We start from the raw sequence: 14,034 nt of genomic DNA on the forward strand, positions 1-14,034 counted from the left end.
GTGTGGAGAACTGAAATGTGCAAGTCAAAAGACATTAAGCTAGCATGCTGTTATAAAACATAATAGACATTTAAACCAGATGACTTCATTTCTGAAACTCTAACAATATTTTTAAACTCATCCCCAAAAGTCTATCAAACCAAATATGCATGCTCTTATGCTTAAAAAAAAACCTTGACTATCTCCCACCACTAGTTCTAGGTATGAATTCAGCTCATCTTAGCACGTCAGTGCATGTCCACTACAAAACAGGATGACTTAAAACGTCCCCTTAAGGACCTCCCTGGAGGTCCAGTGGTTAAGACTCCACGCTTCCAATGCAGGGGGCACGGGTTCGATCCCTTGTAGGGGAGCTAAGATCCCACAAGCTGTGCAGTGCGGCCAAAAATAAAGAAACAAAAATTTAAAAATAAATAAATTAAAAAATAAAACATCCTCTTAGCTTATAAAATGAACAGTTTCAACAGAAAATAAAATTGAAATCACCCTTTTTCTAATTTACTTAATAGTTAGGAAGCTTTGCCTCATTCGGATGTTAACTGAAATCCTAAAACTCTGAATAAAACACTATCAGCATTTTCTCCTGTACTAAAAGCTCTCTGAAACTATTTTCTGAGAATTCTGTCACACACCCCCCACCAAAGGACCAAGCATAAGTTTCCACACGAGGTCCTGTTAGATTGTGTCATAACCATAAGGATAAGCCAGCAGACTAGCAGTGCCATGGAGGTGATGACTTGCTCTCCTCCTCCCCGCCTTCCTGGAGATTTAGCAGAAGGCTCCCCTAGAGTTGGAATCACTTCTTTGGAGGGTCTTAGACTCCAAAAGGCCGTGGAGAATACCCACGGTCAAACTTGGGAGCCTCAACTCTCTAACTACAATAACCTATAATACAAACTATAATAAAGCTTTAATTTTGTTTCCGTGATGGGCATTATTCATAGACTTGTCTACAGCCATATAAGAATCACCTTGAATGTCTAGATGGAAAACCACAAGAAAACATGCCCTCCAAAGGGAACGCTTTGTCCTCCCAACACTTAAGGCCACGTCTATCAATGTTGGCGTGTTTCCCCTCCACTTTACTTGATCTTGGGTGCGATTCTCGGGGGTTGTTTTTTAGCTTATGTAAGAAACATATTACCTTTAAAGAAGTCAGCAAGGATAGCAAGGTCAGAGAAAAGAAAAAGTACGTATGTTTCTAATACAGTTCAAAATCAGTGAGTCTCCACCAATAACCAGAAAAAAAAAAGTGTCTTACGAGTTCACCCCTTTCTCCCAGTTCTCCCTCTTCACCAGAGGCACCCTAAAAATTAAAAGTAACATTTTAAAAATTCTTAGTTCGTTGGCTCAATTTTAACCCGTCAACATTGAGAAGCATTCAAAAGTCCCTGCAGTGTCCCCAAGATCATGCAGAAATACGAAATGATCTCAGTGGTTTTCCTATCTAGCTGTCAGGGGCTTGTCTAACCCAGAAAACAGCCCGGAGAAAAGCCAGAAGGTGAAGTTGAGTTTCTGCTAAAGTTAAGGATTAATGACTATATCCAGCAATTTTATAATTAGGTAATACTTAAAAAGGGCTCTTACAGTTGAAAAAACAAAAAAACAAAACAAAAAAAAAACACCAGGGCAAGGACTAACTCTAATTCACATGCATTGTTTATTTAAGGTCTTGGTAAAGAAAAAACAAAACATTATGATGCGGCTATGGAAGGCCTTATCAGACTGGAGTAAACCAATCTGTTGCGTAAGAGAGACAGGGCCATTCTCTTCAAAGGAAAGGCAGAGCCATCATTCACTCCGGCTTATTAAAATGGTAGATAAGGCTACAGACCAAATTAAACCCTGCGTTTCACTCACTATGAAGTACATTGAGCCTCCACGTTTTACCCACACCGCAGATCAGCCAGTGCCCCCTGCTGGTAAAGCACATTAATGCACATTAAGCGCTGCATTTCACACATGGCACCTACCTGTTCACCCTTTGGACCAGGTTCACCAACTACACCCTGTAATGAATAAAATATACTTTTTCAGTGTTTTGAGGTTTTTAACTATATAATTTCAAACGAACCAACTCCCCTTATTGGGCTGGTGAATAGGAACAAGTATGAATAATCCCCATCGCCTCACCACCTAGCAAGAGTCAGGTCAGACCTGGAGAAACTGACAATTGTCCAAAAAAATCACTGGCAACCTGAAGTGTCCTCTGATCACATCCATGTAAAATGTAATTAGTGGGACTGGAAGTTTAGAACTAAATAGGAGGTGTGATTACAGCTGAAATTTTTACTTTACTCAGCTTTTATTTTTCCCTTCTGATAAATTACTATATTAATAGATTTTTTTTTGTTTCTTAATCTCAACTCTCAGTAATTTAAGATATCTTTCTTGATAGCTCTCTATGGTAATTTCTAGAAAAATTCTCCACTGGGCCAAAAGCGACCTTGGTTTCTCAACATAGTAGAAATCACCCTTCCAAATAAGGAACTTTCTGGACAGCTAGGTATCTTACCCTGTCACCTTTCATTCCAGGAAGTCCAGGGGGGCCAGGCAAGCCGGGGAGCCCAGGGCTGCCGAGAGAACCCTGAAAGACAAACACAGAGTCCCCAGAACCACTGCTACCGCAACATTGAAAGCACATAAGCCAGACGCAACCTTGGGTGTGTGGACTCCTGTCTAGAATAAATGTGCTGTGTTGGTTTAACTCTGCTTCTCAAATTTGTCACTCTCCCAACTCCCAGGAGAAGAGAGCCAGTCGCCCCCGACTCCATCCCACCTCTGAGGTCCCCAGTTCCAGGGCTAGCACCCCTTCCCAACAGTGGGCTCTTTGAGCTGAGTCCCCGCCTCGCTGGCTGTGTAAACAAGCACGGCTGGAGAAGTAAAAGGCGGCATTCACGCACTTGCTCTCCAAGTCCAAGAACAACCAGAAGCCAAATGTAGCACTTTGTATCTCTCCCAGTTTTCAAATAAATGCTACAAACCACACTGATTAAAATACCCTTTAAGGGTCTCCTAGATTTAATTTGAAATTCCTCATTTACATTTTCACACATTCACATAGGAATAGAAATCAAGTAAGGGTGATTCAATTACCCTTTGTAAATTATTTTTCTCTCCTCGCTTCTTTTAAAAATTTTATTGTGTTTCGTGTGAAGCACATAAACTGCCAGGGACTAGAAATATTACTTACCAGTTTACCTGGTAGGCCTGGGGGTCCTACTGGTCCTTCTTCACCTCTACTGCCCTAGAAACACACAAACATGACGGTCAACCAGACAGTTTGCCGAAATGCAAATGTTTAATCACTATTTCAATGAAGTAACATGCTACCTAGGTTTCTGTCTAAATATAAAGGTCACCAAAGTATTCTCCCCATCTTCAACTGCAGGAAGAGACCTTTATATTAGATGCCTGCAGCCTCCTCAGTGTTCATCCTGAGTTCTAACAGTCCTAATGCTATTCGTTGTGAATACAGACTGTCCGATGGACATCATACCTGATACATCTACAAGAAATGGCAAGTAGGAATTTTCAGCATCTACTTCACCATCCTAATTAGATTATGGTGATCTGTGTACATGCTTTATCCTCTCATTTAGACTACATGTTCTTGAGGTATAGGTATAGTAAAATTTTGAATTCCACATAAATGTAATGTAACACACAGAGTAAATTTCAGGTCTACAGTACATTTTAAAGCAGTATCTGGCAAATGATCTTGAACCTCGAAAGAGTGAAAAAGACACAGGACAGAGATGTTCGCCTTCAAATTACTACTGTAACTTCAAAAAGACATAAACAGTAGAAATTTATAAAGTTTCTGAAAAATTCTTTGTTCTACTCGTTCTAAGCATGTCTTAAAAGATTAAATAGACTTTGGAAAGTACAGTTTATAATGTAGGTACACCAAAAGCAACACTCTAATTTCATTTTGTGAGCCAATATCAATTTTTTATTTGAAACTCTAAGCCCTTTGAGAAAAGGAAACACCATGAACTCTTCAATTTCTTTCTCTGAGAACTTCATACACTTTTATGCAGTCTGACAAAAGCTTGTTTCATTTCTAATGCAAGTTCAACTAAGCTGAACACTGAGGTTGCTGGATAAATAATCACATTTCCTGGATGGTGTACACAAAATGAAGGTAGTCTTTTGAGTTTGTTTTTCTTTAAAATGACATGACAACTTCATATTAATGTTTAATATTTATAAGTGCTTCTGATAAGATTATCCTGATCTAACCCATATGTTATTCATTCATCTATAAAAAGAACAAAATGTCAAGATCTATAAACCTTCTGCGGGCTTCCCTGGTGGTGCAGTGGTTGAGAATCTGCCTGCCAATGCAGGGGACACGGGTTCGAGCCCTGGTCTGGGAAGATCCCACATGCCGCGGAGCAACTGGGCCCGTGAGCCACAACTACTGAGCCTGCGCGTCTGGAGCCTGTGTTCCGCAACAAGAGAGGCCGTGATAGTGAGAGGCCCGCACACCGCGATGAAGAGCGGCCCCCCGCTCGCCGCAACTAGAGAAAGCCCTCGCACAGAAACGAAGACCCAACACAGCCAAAAATAAATAAATAAATAAATAAATAAATTTATTAAAAAAAAAAAAAAACCTTCTGCATTTTCAGTTGCTCTAAAGGACTGAGAAATGTATGCCAAATTACAAGTCTCTCGTTATAATTTCATGGAAGTTGTTTCATGTGACTTACAGGTGATTTAAGCATAATACTCTTAAATGCTTTTCAAAAACTTTTATATAAATGTTTTGTCTAATGCATGAGTTTGAATAATACATTGGTATGGAACCCTTGTGAGCAGCTTGGAAGCCAGAAGCAGTGCCCCATGTGGACGGATGTTAGAAGGATATATTGATAAGTCAGGTGAAAACCAGCCCTTACGATAGATTCTTCTATGTGCCTCTACACATAAAGATTGGGTTTCACCCCATTAATATGACCCAGCACTTCAAAGTTCAAGATAGATTTTCTTCAGTACATCTGCTCTGCTGGCATTTTCAAATTATTTCTGAACTGCATCCTGACTGAGATCCTAAATGTCATTGAGATAAAATGACTTTAATTCACAGAACGATTAACAGTCATTGGTGGGAAACATAATTAATGGTGTCAGAAAGGGAAAGCAAAGTTCTCGATACAACCTCAAGTATTCATTTCTAAATAAATGAACCATTATGCCATCTTATCCAAAACAAAGATGATTAATATACTCTTTTCCTCTTCCACAAACCAAAAGGCTAAATGAAAAGAAAGGACTGTATAACCTTTCATTTACTTTTGGAGAGATTAATTATCTTTTCAGTCAAAGACAAAGATTTTCTCTGCTGGAATCTTATTTTCTCTGTCTTTCATGAGCTCTTATTATTCAGTTCATAAGTCTTTTCCAAGCCCCGGCAGCCCTTGGTAATACCTACGAACGGCTCAGAACCCAGTCTAGACAGCCTGCTCTGCTGACCTATAGCCATGACAGGGCAACACACGTAGGACCAGGGGAGGGATGGGTGAAATTACGGGCATTCACTTTTCTGTCCCTGCACAAATAGACAGCGTGTGGGTCCTCATTTTTATTTTACGTCTAGCTTATAAATCCTTAGCTATTCTGAACTTAGGTATTTCTATAGAAATCATCCCACTGTGCAAAAAGGTAATGTTTATTTTCACAATGACCAAACAGCTACCAAAAAAAAAAAAAAAAAGTTAGGGCAAGATTTTCTCATGGCCATTCTTATGATTTCTATGTGTTCTAAAAACATGCATATTCTTCCTCTAAGTTCTTTAATTTCACCTGTAACTAAGATGAACATGAGCAATTGAGATATAAATAGTAATCTCTAAAAAAACACAGGTTAAACTAAATACATCCTGCAGGGAGCAATTCACCCTAACCTGGTAACAACAAGAGTGCTAAAAAAAAATGATAAATCCCTTCTGTTTCAACTGCTATGGTGAAACCACATTCTCAGATGTGGGCCAGGGAGGCTGGTGGGGAAATGGCTCGTCTGTCCCATGGCTGATATTTACAAACCTCTTGACAAAAGTTATAGGTTTTAACAAGAGAATTGGAAGGAACCAGAAAAAAAGGCAACATCCTACCACTGAAAATGTGAAGACCATAAGAAAATGCTCTATTTTTCTCTTGGGTGCTCTGTGCCACCATATTTATCTCCAACATGTTAAGACACATCTTCCAATTCATCCCTAGCTAAGAAGCCAATCAAGGCTTAAAGAAAAAAAAAAGATGCAGACCCTCTACCAGTGATTCCGAACCCTAGCTGTGCATCAGAATCCCCTGAGTAGGTTTTAGAAATATATTTCACTGGTCTCTTCACCACCCCACCTCCCCATTCCCCTCCGCATTCCACCCCTCTCCCCCAGGTCCTGATTCTGTAGGTCTGGGGTAAGACCCAGGAAATTGCTGGGGCTTATGTTCTGTTCGTTTGTCTTCACCAGCTTTACTTAGATTCTTGTTAAACGCTCACTGCGAAAGCTCCATAAATACTAAAATTTGCTAAATGTGTTTTGTGCCGTTAGAACTTGCCAAGCTAACTTCAAATAAAAACATCCAGCGGAACCTTGACTTTGGAGGCATTAGAGGGTGGAGATGGGGACCTGGACACTGAGCCCCAAGGCCAGGTCTGAAGTCCGGCTCTGCCATGCACCAGCTGACTCCAGACAGGCAACTCAACCCCTCTGTGCCTCAGTCTCCTCATCTGTATAAGGGGCTTTTGGGAGGATTGAATAGATACATGAAGTACTTAGAACAACGTCCAGCTCATAGTAGGCACCGCAGACGTGCTAGTTATTATGTTTATCCAAGGAATAAAGACATCAGTCAAAATGATGGTTTTTAATCAAATGTTCCATTAAATGTTCTTTTCTCTTCAAATCTTCCAAATTTCTTTAAAAGCATGAGTTATGCTTGGAAAAAACAAGTCTCTAGTCCTCATGTCTCGAGTTTCTGTCAGATCACTAAGAAGGCACCTTTTTTATAAACAAATTCTAGGAGCTGTTTTGTAAAACTCATTTTAATAAATACAAATACTTCAATATGGAAGTCTCCCTTTCAAAATGGAACTATCAGACTTCTAAAATACCACCGAAAAATGCATTTGATTATACTTGGGTTGTCATAATTATTTTACCAAAAAAATGGATTTTACTCCACTGTGCTCTAGGGTGTGATGGCTGTTGTATTTGCCTGATAACCCAAAATGCTAACTAGCTGAAGAACGAACATTATCCTTAGTACCTTGCCAGTTTCAGAACTGGGAAATGATAGATCACTACACTCAGTCTGTAGTATACACTAAATGCCACTTTCTGGCAAAAAGGATGTTCAGCCCAGAAGATGAGTTATGATTACTAAAGATTGCTGCTTTTACAAACCCATTTTCATACTAACATTGGCAGATCATATTAGTCCTACTACAGGGATAGTTTTTAGGCTTGCCACAGAAATATTTTTTAAGATTTATTCAATTTTACAACATTGTGTATTTTGTATTTCTCTCCAGTGTAGGTTTAAGTATCCCCTCACACAGAAGCAGAGGACAATCTGTTTACACTATAACCATCACAGCTGCTTCACAAAGTGTTGACTGGGAGAATATTCCAGAGTCTGGTGGGGTAGGAAGGCAGCGTAGGTCACTCAACAGCACGTCATGTGGGACCTCTGTGTTGAAGCTGTTGGTGATGGGGTCAGGGTAGAAGACTTCAAGAGAGAGGAGACAGGCTTCCACACTCCAGGAGTGTATAGTCTTCAGAAAACTGGGGGTAGATCTGTGTGGCACTCATCCCAGCTGAAATCACGAGAGCAGAGCAAACACAGCCCACTCAACAAAAGCCCTGGCAAGTTCTGAGAAGCCTGGAGGAGGAAGACAGACCAGGAGCCACTACACGGTAGGACCCAATCAGAGGCCCCAGCCACCTGCTGGCTCTAAACCAGGAGTCCCCCAGACGCATGTGTAAACCCAGGGGAATGTGACAGAGAAAGCCGGAAGGAAGCACAAGCCAAGTGGTAAAGATACGTGCTCATACATAATCCCTAGAGATGCCAAAACTCCAATATTTTTTGCCGTGGCATTGGCGAAAGTTGATGGAACAATGGTGAGGAAAGGGGAGAAGGGCACTTTAATTTCAAAGACAGACTTCAGTTAACCTTGATTCTTTCACAGGACACATTAGAAATAGGTTTCATTCCCTCTACTCAGCTTCTCAATTTAAGATTTGCAGGAAGAACTGATCAAACTTGTGGGGAATAGGTGACAGTGTGTGAATTTACCAAGAAAATGAATTTAATGATGTAAAATGAAAGAACAAATGTATCTTTCAGTAAGTACATTTGGTGTAAAAACTCTGATCCAGAACTATAATATTTATAACCACTCATGATACTCTTCTGAAAAATTTATAGTAGGTGAGAAGTCAATTATGAACAGAAGCAGCATAGCAAGATTTACTGTACCTCCCATCCAATGCATTTCAAGGAATATTTATTGAGCACGACCTTACGGCAGTAAGTGAGAAGTCAATTATGAACAGAAGCAGCACAGAAAGATTTACTGTACCTCCCATCCAATGCATTTCAAGGAATATTTATTGAGCACGACCTAACGGCAGGCCCTGATGAAAGAGATGTAGGGAACACAAACGTGGATCAGACATGTTCCTGACTTCCTGCAGTTTCCACACCACAGGGCAAAAAGGGACCAAGGGTTACAGGTTCAGAATAAGGAGAGATCACTTCTGTCTGGGGGGTAGGGCGCCATCAGAGATGGTTCCATTGCAGAATTAACACTTCAATTGTATCTAGGAGGGCACACGGGATGTCCAGGCAGAGAAATAGAGGAAAAAGCCATCTCAGTTGCAGGGCATCCCAAAGAAAACAGGCAGGCTGAGAAGTGCAGAGGGTGTTTGGGAATTAGCATAAGTCTAGCTTGGCTGGAACACAGGCTCTGAGCAAGGCAGAAATGGGAAGTAAAACTAGGGGATAAACAGACAGTTTAGGATTTCAGACTTTCCTTTATTGCCAGTGGAAATCCACTGAAGATTTTTAAATGAAGAAGAGAAATGATGCTGGATGCTGTACTTTGCAAAGACCAATATGGAGGCACGTGCAGACTTGGAGCCCTACCGTTCCCCAGGCATTTACGTTTGTCACCAGGACTGCGGGGACACGGCTGGAGTTCTAGATGCAGGACACCCTGCGATGTGCAAGAGTCCTGGAGAACGGAGAGCTATCCCAGCCAGAATACCAAGAGTGCCCTGTTGCGAGCCGCAGTAGAAGGAAAGATGGGAGCAGGGAAGGCAAATCAGGAAGCGACTGCAATAATCAAGCAGCAGTGAACCACCTGAGCCAGGGGGTGGACGTGGGCTTAGAAAGAAGGGTCAGACAGGAGGCTTTAAAGAGGAGGTGGTAGGGGCTTCTCTGGTGGCGCAGTGGTTGAGAATCTGCCTGCCAATGCAGGGGACACGGGTTCGAGCCCTGGTCTGGGAAGATCCCACATGCCGCGGAGCAACTAAGCCCGTACGCCACAACTACTGAGCCTGCGCGTCTGGAGCCCGTGCTCCGCAATGTCGGCAACAGGGGGAAGAATGTGGACGCTTAACGGAAACTGAACAAGCAAAACAGGAATCAGGCTCAAAACCCTGCGCAGGCATAACTTCCTCGGATCCGCCTCCGTCCCGTGAGCGAAGTCAACACCGCCTCCACCCCACGCCCTCGCTTCCGAAGGCCGGCCTCGAGCCCTGAGCTGGGGATGGGCCGAGCCCGGTGCACCCGGGCGGCTTGTGTTCCGTGCCTGGTCCTGCCATCAGCAGGGGGACCTACAACTGGACTGCTTTCTGCTCTATAACGTGAGCACGCGATGAAATAGTCAATTTCCTCAAAGCTCCAGCGCCCTTCCTCCACACCGTTCAGTCTTTCCGATGCTTTAGAAATATGATCCAGCTATGACCTCACTGCTTTGACAGTCAATGGAGGGAAAGTATTTTAATTAGAAATTCACAGCCTCCCAGCAAGAGAGAAGAAAAGGATAAGTGAGGCGTGAGGAGCAGCTAGTTTCACTGGCTGCAGAGAAACGTCTGGACACCGCCTGGTACAGGTCAGCTGACGAACATCTGTGAGAAGTGGAAAAACTCCACTCTCCACTCTCATATCGCAAGATACCTGGGATATTTCACTTTTCTGAAGCGTGAAAATCTTCACTCAACATACTCAAGAGATGCTCTTTAAAAAGTAACAATGATATTTGGGAACGTTTCTGTGTTCTCACTTGGAGTTCTTTGTCTTACCCAGCAGGCTTTGAAAATAAGAACTTAAAATCAAGACCAGGGAGAATTTTTTTAAGTTAAATTTGAGTGCATCATGTTTCATTTCCAAATCAGTTTCTCTCTAAGGGTTAAAATGTATCTAGTGAGAAAATATACATAGCTATATTTGCTGCAAAATAGACACATTTAGAAATTCACACTAAAAGAAGTCTGGCAGGTTCTCAAAAGATTAAAATAGAGTTATCACATGACCCAGCAATTCCCCTGGTAGGTATGTACTCAAGAAAAATGAAACAAGTCAACACAAAAACTTGTAGAAAAATGTCCACAGCAGCATTAATCATAATGGCCAAAAGGGAAACAACCCCCATGCCCATCGATGGATGAATGGATGAATAAAATGTGGTACGTCCATACAACTGAATACTATTTGGCAATGAAAAGGAATGAAGTACTGATACATGGTACAGCATAGAAGAACCTTGAAACATTATGCTAAGTGAGAGAAGCCAATCATTAAAAAACCCACATACTGCATGATTCCATTTATATGAAATTTCCAGAATGGGCAAATCTATAGAAAAGTGGATGAGTGGTTTCCTAGGTTTGAGAGGAAATTGCAAGTGGATCTAGAGTTTCTTTTTGAGGTGATGAAAATGTTTTAAAGTGGACTGTGGTGATGGTTGCACAATTCTGCAAATGTACTAAAACTCAGTGGATTGTATACTTTAAATGGGTGAATTACATCATATGTGAATTATACCTCAATAGAGTTTTTTTTTTAATCACACTAAAATATTTCCTTCATCACGGGATGAGAGCAGAAATGGTCATCATGGTTTTTTTTTAAATACTTCATTTTTGTTTCCACTTTCTAGGGGAAGAAAAAGCATATTGTATATCTAAGTAGCATTCCTGTTCCATTGTTTATCTGGATTATCACATGTTAAAACATCAGAAGGCATTCCTGGATGAGTTAATGGATTAATGAATAAAGGAAGGAAGGAAGGAAGGGAGGGAGGGAAGGAGGGAGGGAGGGAGGGAGGGAGGGAGAGGAGGGAAGGCAGACCCAGCAAAGCCTGGGGAAGGCACTTTGGGAGGGGTCTACAGAAAAGGAATACTCACAGGGAGGCCCCGAGGTCCTCGGGGTCCCACCTCTCCTGGCGGCCCCTGGCGGCCCTGTTATGAGGAAGGCAGGTAAAGAAAAAGTTAAACTCCCTAATCCTTTGCTTAGTGATTACAACAGGTTACAAAGTATGAAAAGGTAACCCATGGCAACTTACCGGTTTGCCTGAATTCCCCAGTTGACCGGGCTTCCCTGGAGCACCTGTGTTACCCTGAAGGTAAAATACGATATTTAGAGTAATTCAGGCAGTAAATAAGCATAATAATCAACCTGTCTTACCCAGACTGGGTATTTCTTACACTTAAATAGCATTACTTTCCTGATTTTACATTAAGATGTAAACTCTCTTTCTTGGTGGGTACATCAAAGTTGTTTAGATTTAGGTTAGGATACTGTTTTGTCACTTCCAGAGGCATAATAAAGATGTCAAAAATGTTTAAAAGCAAAGGTCAGATGTCAAAAAATGAAGGTCTTTAGACAAGAATAAGAGAGGATTTTTCTTTCTTTACAATATTAATTATATATGTCTTTCTTCATCATTTCCACCTCCAATACACTTCTTTGAGCCTTTTTATTGATACCTGACATTGACACCATTAAAATTGTAAAAGATCATGCCAACATGAGGAAATAAGGGATATGCCAGCAAGCTCCAGGGAAAGCAGGTGTCTGGGATCCCACCCCGCCATCAGTTGCCCATGGTCCACTTACTAGGGAACATCTCTGCTCAAGACTCCATAAGCCACTACGATAGGAGGGCTGGAGCCATGTAATCTAATAGTAATCAATGTCTACATTATTCACAGTTTATCTATTTTATTTAAAGTAAAGCTATATTTTAGCCCTTTAATTTTTTCTTTCAACGATTGTTCTTAAGTGCTAGAATATAAGCACTTAAAACTGATCATTATGTGAGCAAAATGCTTAATATCTTTTAGTTTAAGGTAAATCATCTTAATAATATGCACTGACAATTTCTATGGCTTAATATCGTCCTCATAGTAAATCGTGAAGAGCAATAAAACTTCCTCTGTTTTACACTGGCAAAGGATGACTCTTTCAAGAAGGAAGTTCGATCAGCAACACTTTGTCAAAGTACTATTTCTGCAGCTGGGAAAGAGATTAGCTTCTGAAGCCTTAAGGCCTTTTTGATTTCTCCTTAAGGTCAAACATAAAATAAAAGGCAGGTTGGAAATATATAAAATGATAAATAAAATATATTAGTAAAAGAATAAAGAAATAGAGAAAAATATTAATTACAAAGTTTTCATCTTTTACCTTTTCACCGGCAACACCCTTTGCGCCAGGAATTCCAGGTATCCCCTGAAAGAATGCACACAGAACTTAGGTTTAATCACCTCCTCTGAGAATCCATGAGATGCCAAGCCCACTGCATACTGCCGAGGGGCTGGGGGCATCGTGACAACCTCAAAGCTTTAGAGGGAGATTCTTCCTAGTTCCCCAATTTGAACAGTTATAGACCTACCCACAGTGTAGAAGGCAACTTTACCGTAACTGGCTTGTTATGTCTGAACACCCTTACAGCAAATTCTAGCTCTAAACTAAAGTTACTTTTCAAGGATGAACTTCCAAATTAGAATCCTATTTTCAGATCAACAGGAGCCCTTCCTGGCATGATTTCACGTATGGAATACAAAGCAAGGACCTATCAAAAACTCTAAGGCTTAAATAGAGAAAGAGAATGGCAGAAGAATGCTGGGTCTAAGATTTGGTGCTACTGGGAGGCCTGATTTCTCTGATTATTTTAAAGTGTCAGATATCGTAATAAACCGAGGGCAGTCCTCATCATTACCAAGTATCCCTTTTAACTTGAAATAATTGCCTCCAAAGAGCCAAGAATACACGTGGTATAACCCACATGAACTTCCAGCCACATTAATGCAGGAAAACACCAATTTGAATAATTCAAAATAGCACACGATCAAAAAATGAAATCGTATTATCTCACATTGTTCCCTGAACATACTCTCAACCTCTTATGGCTCAACCCTGGTACAAGGGCTTCAGAACTGGTTAAAAGTAGGAGGACGTATAAAGCCTGGACCACAGCTCAGGGTTAGTGAAAGGATATAAGGAAGATTTAGTGAACTAAAGAGAGCAGAGGGATGCAAAATATAAAGTTAAAGCTTAGTGTGGTTATCAGAGAAATAACTAGTTATTCAGAGAAAACGTACAAAAATGTAAATGTAAAAACTGTAAAAATATAAAATTAAAGCATCATTTCTTCTCCAGAACTTATCAAATTACATACATAACATGTTTCTCCTCCAAGTGCATATCTTCAAAATATGTATGTAAACCAATCAACATTTAAATACTCAAATACTTACAGGTAACCCCTGCAACCCTGCTTCACCAGGAGGTCCAGATTTCCCTAGTTCACCCTGAAAAAAATTTTCATTGAATCTGTATGAACTGCTGTCCTTCTTTTAAGAAAAGGAAAGACCAAGACCTTCTAAGCAAAAGGACTATCCGCACAGCTGACCTTACGTGCACTTTTATAGCATGACCCAGTTCAGGGCGGGGAGATGGGATAGGACTTAGGACAGAAATGCAATCAAAATACATAATTTCCTTCTGCCTACTTTCATC

At 40.9% G+C, this 14,034-nt stretch overlaps 1 protein-coding gene across 2 annotated transcripts in view; it reads right to left on the bottom strand.

Moving 5' to 3' along the window:
- COL9A1 (collagen type IX alpha 1 chain) overlaps window positions 1–14,034 on the bottom strand; it is an 83,704-nt gene that overhangs the window by 20,463 nt on the left and 49,207 nt on the right. For both annotated transcript variants that reach the window (XM_061207729.1, XM_061207730.1), the window contains 8 exons: window positions 13,773–13,826; window positions 12,700–12,744; window positions 11,579–11,632; window positions 11,421–11,474; window positions 3,194–3,247; window positions 2,516–2,587; window positions 1,974–2,009; window positions 1,262–1,306 (listed from right to left, as the gene is read on the bottom strand). In XM_061207729.1, coding sequence (XP_061063712.1) covers window positions 1,262–1,306; window positions 1,974–2,009; window positions 2,516–2,587; window positions 3,194–3,247; window positions 11,421–11,474; window positions 11,579–11,632; window positions 12,700–12,744; window positions 13,773–13,826 — 414 coding nt within the window. The remainder of the gene's footprint in view (window positions 1–1,261; window positions 1,307–1,973; window positions 2,010–2,515; window positions 2,588–3,193; window positions 3,248–11,420; window positions 11,475–11,578; window positions 11,633–12,699; window positions 12,745–13,772; window positions 13,827–14,034) is intronic.

Source organism: Eubalaena glacialis, chromosome 12, assembly GCF_028564815.1.
Source record: "Eubalaena glacialis isolate mEubGla1 chromosome 12, mEubGla1.1.hap2.+ XY, whole genome shotgun sequence".
Lineage (NCBI taxonomy): Eukaryota > Metazoa > Chordata > Mammalia > Artiodactyla > Balaenidae > Eubalaena > Eubalaena glacialis.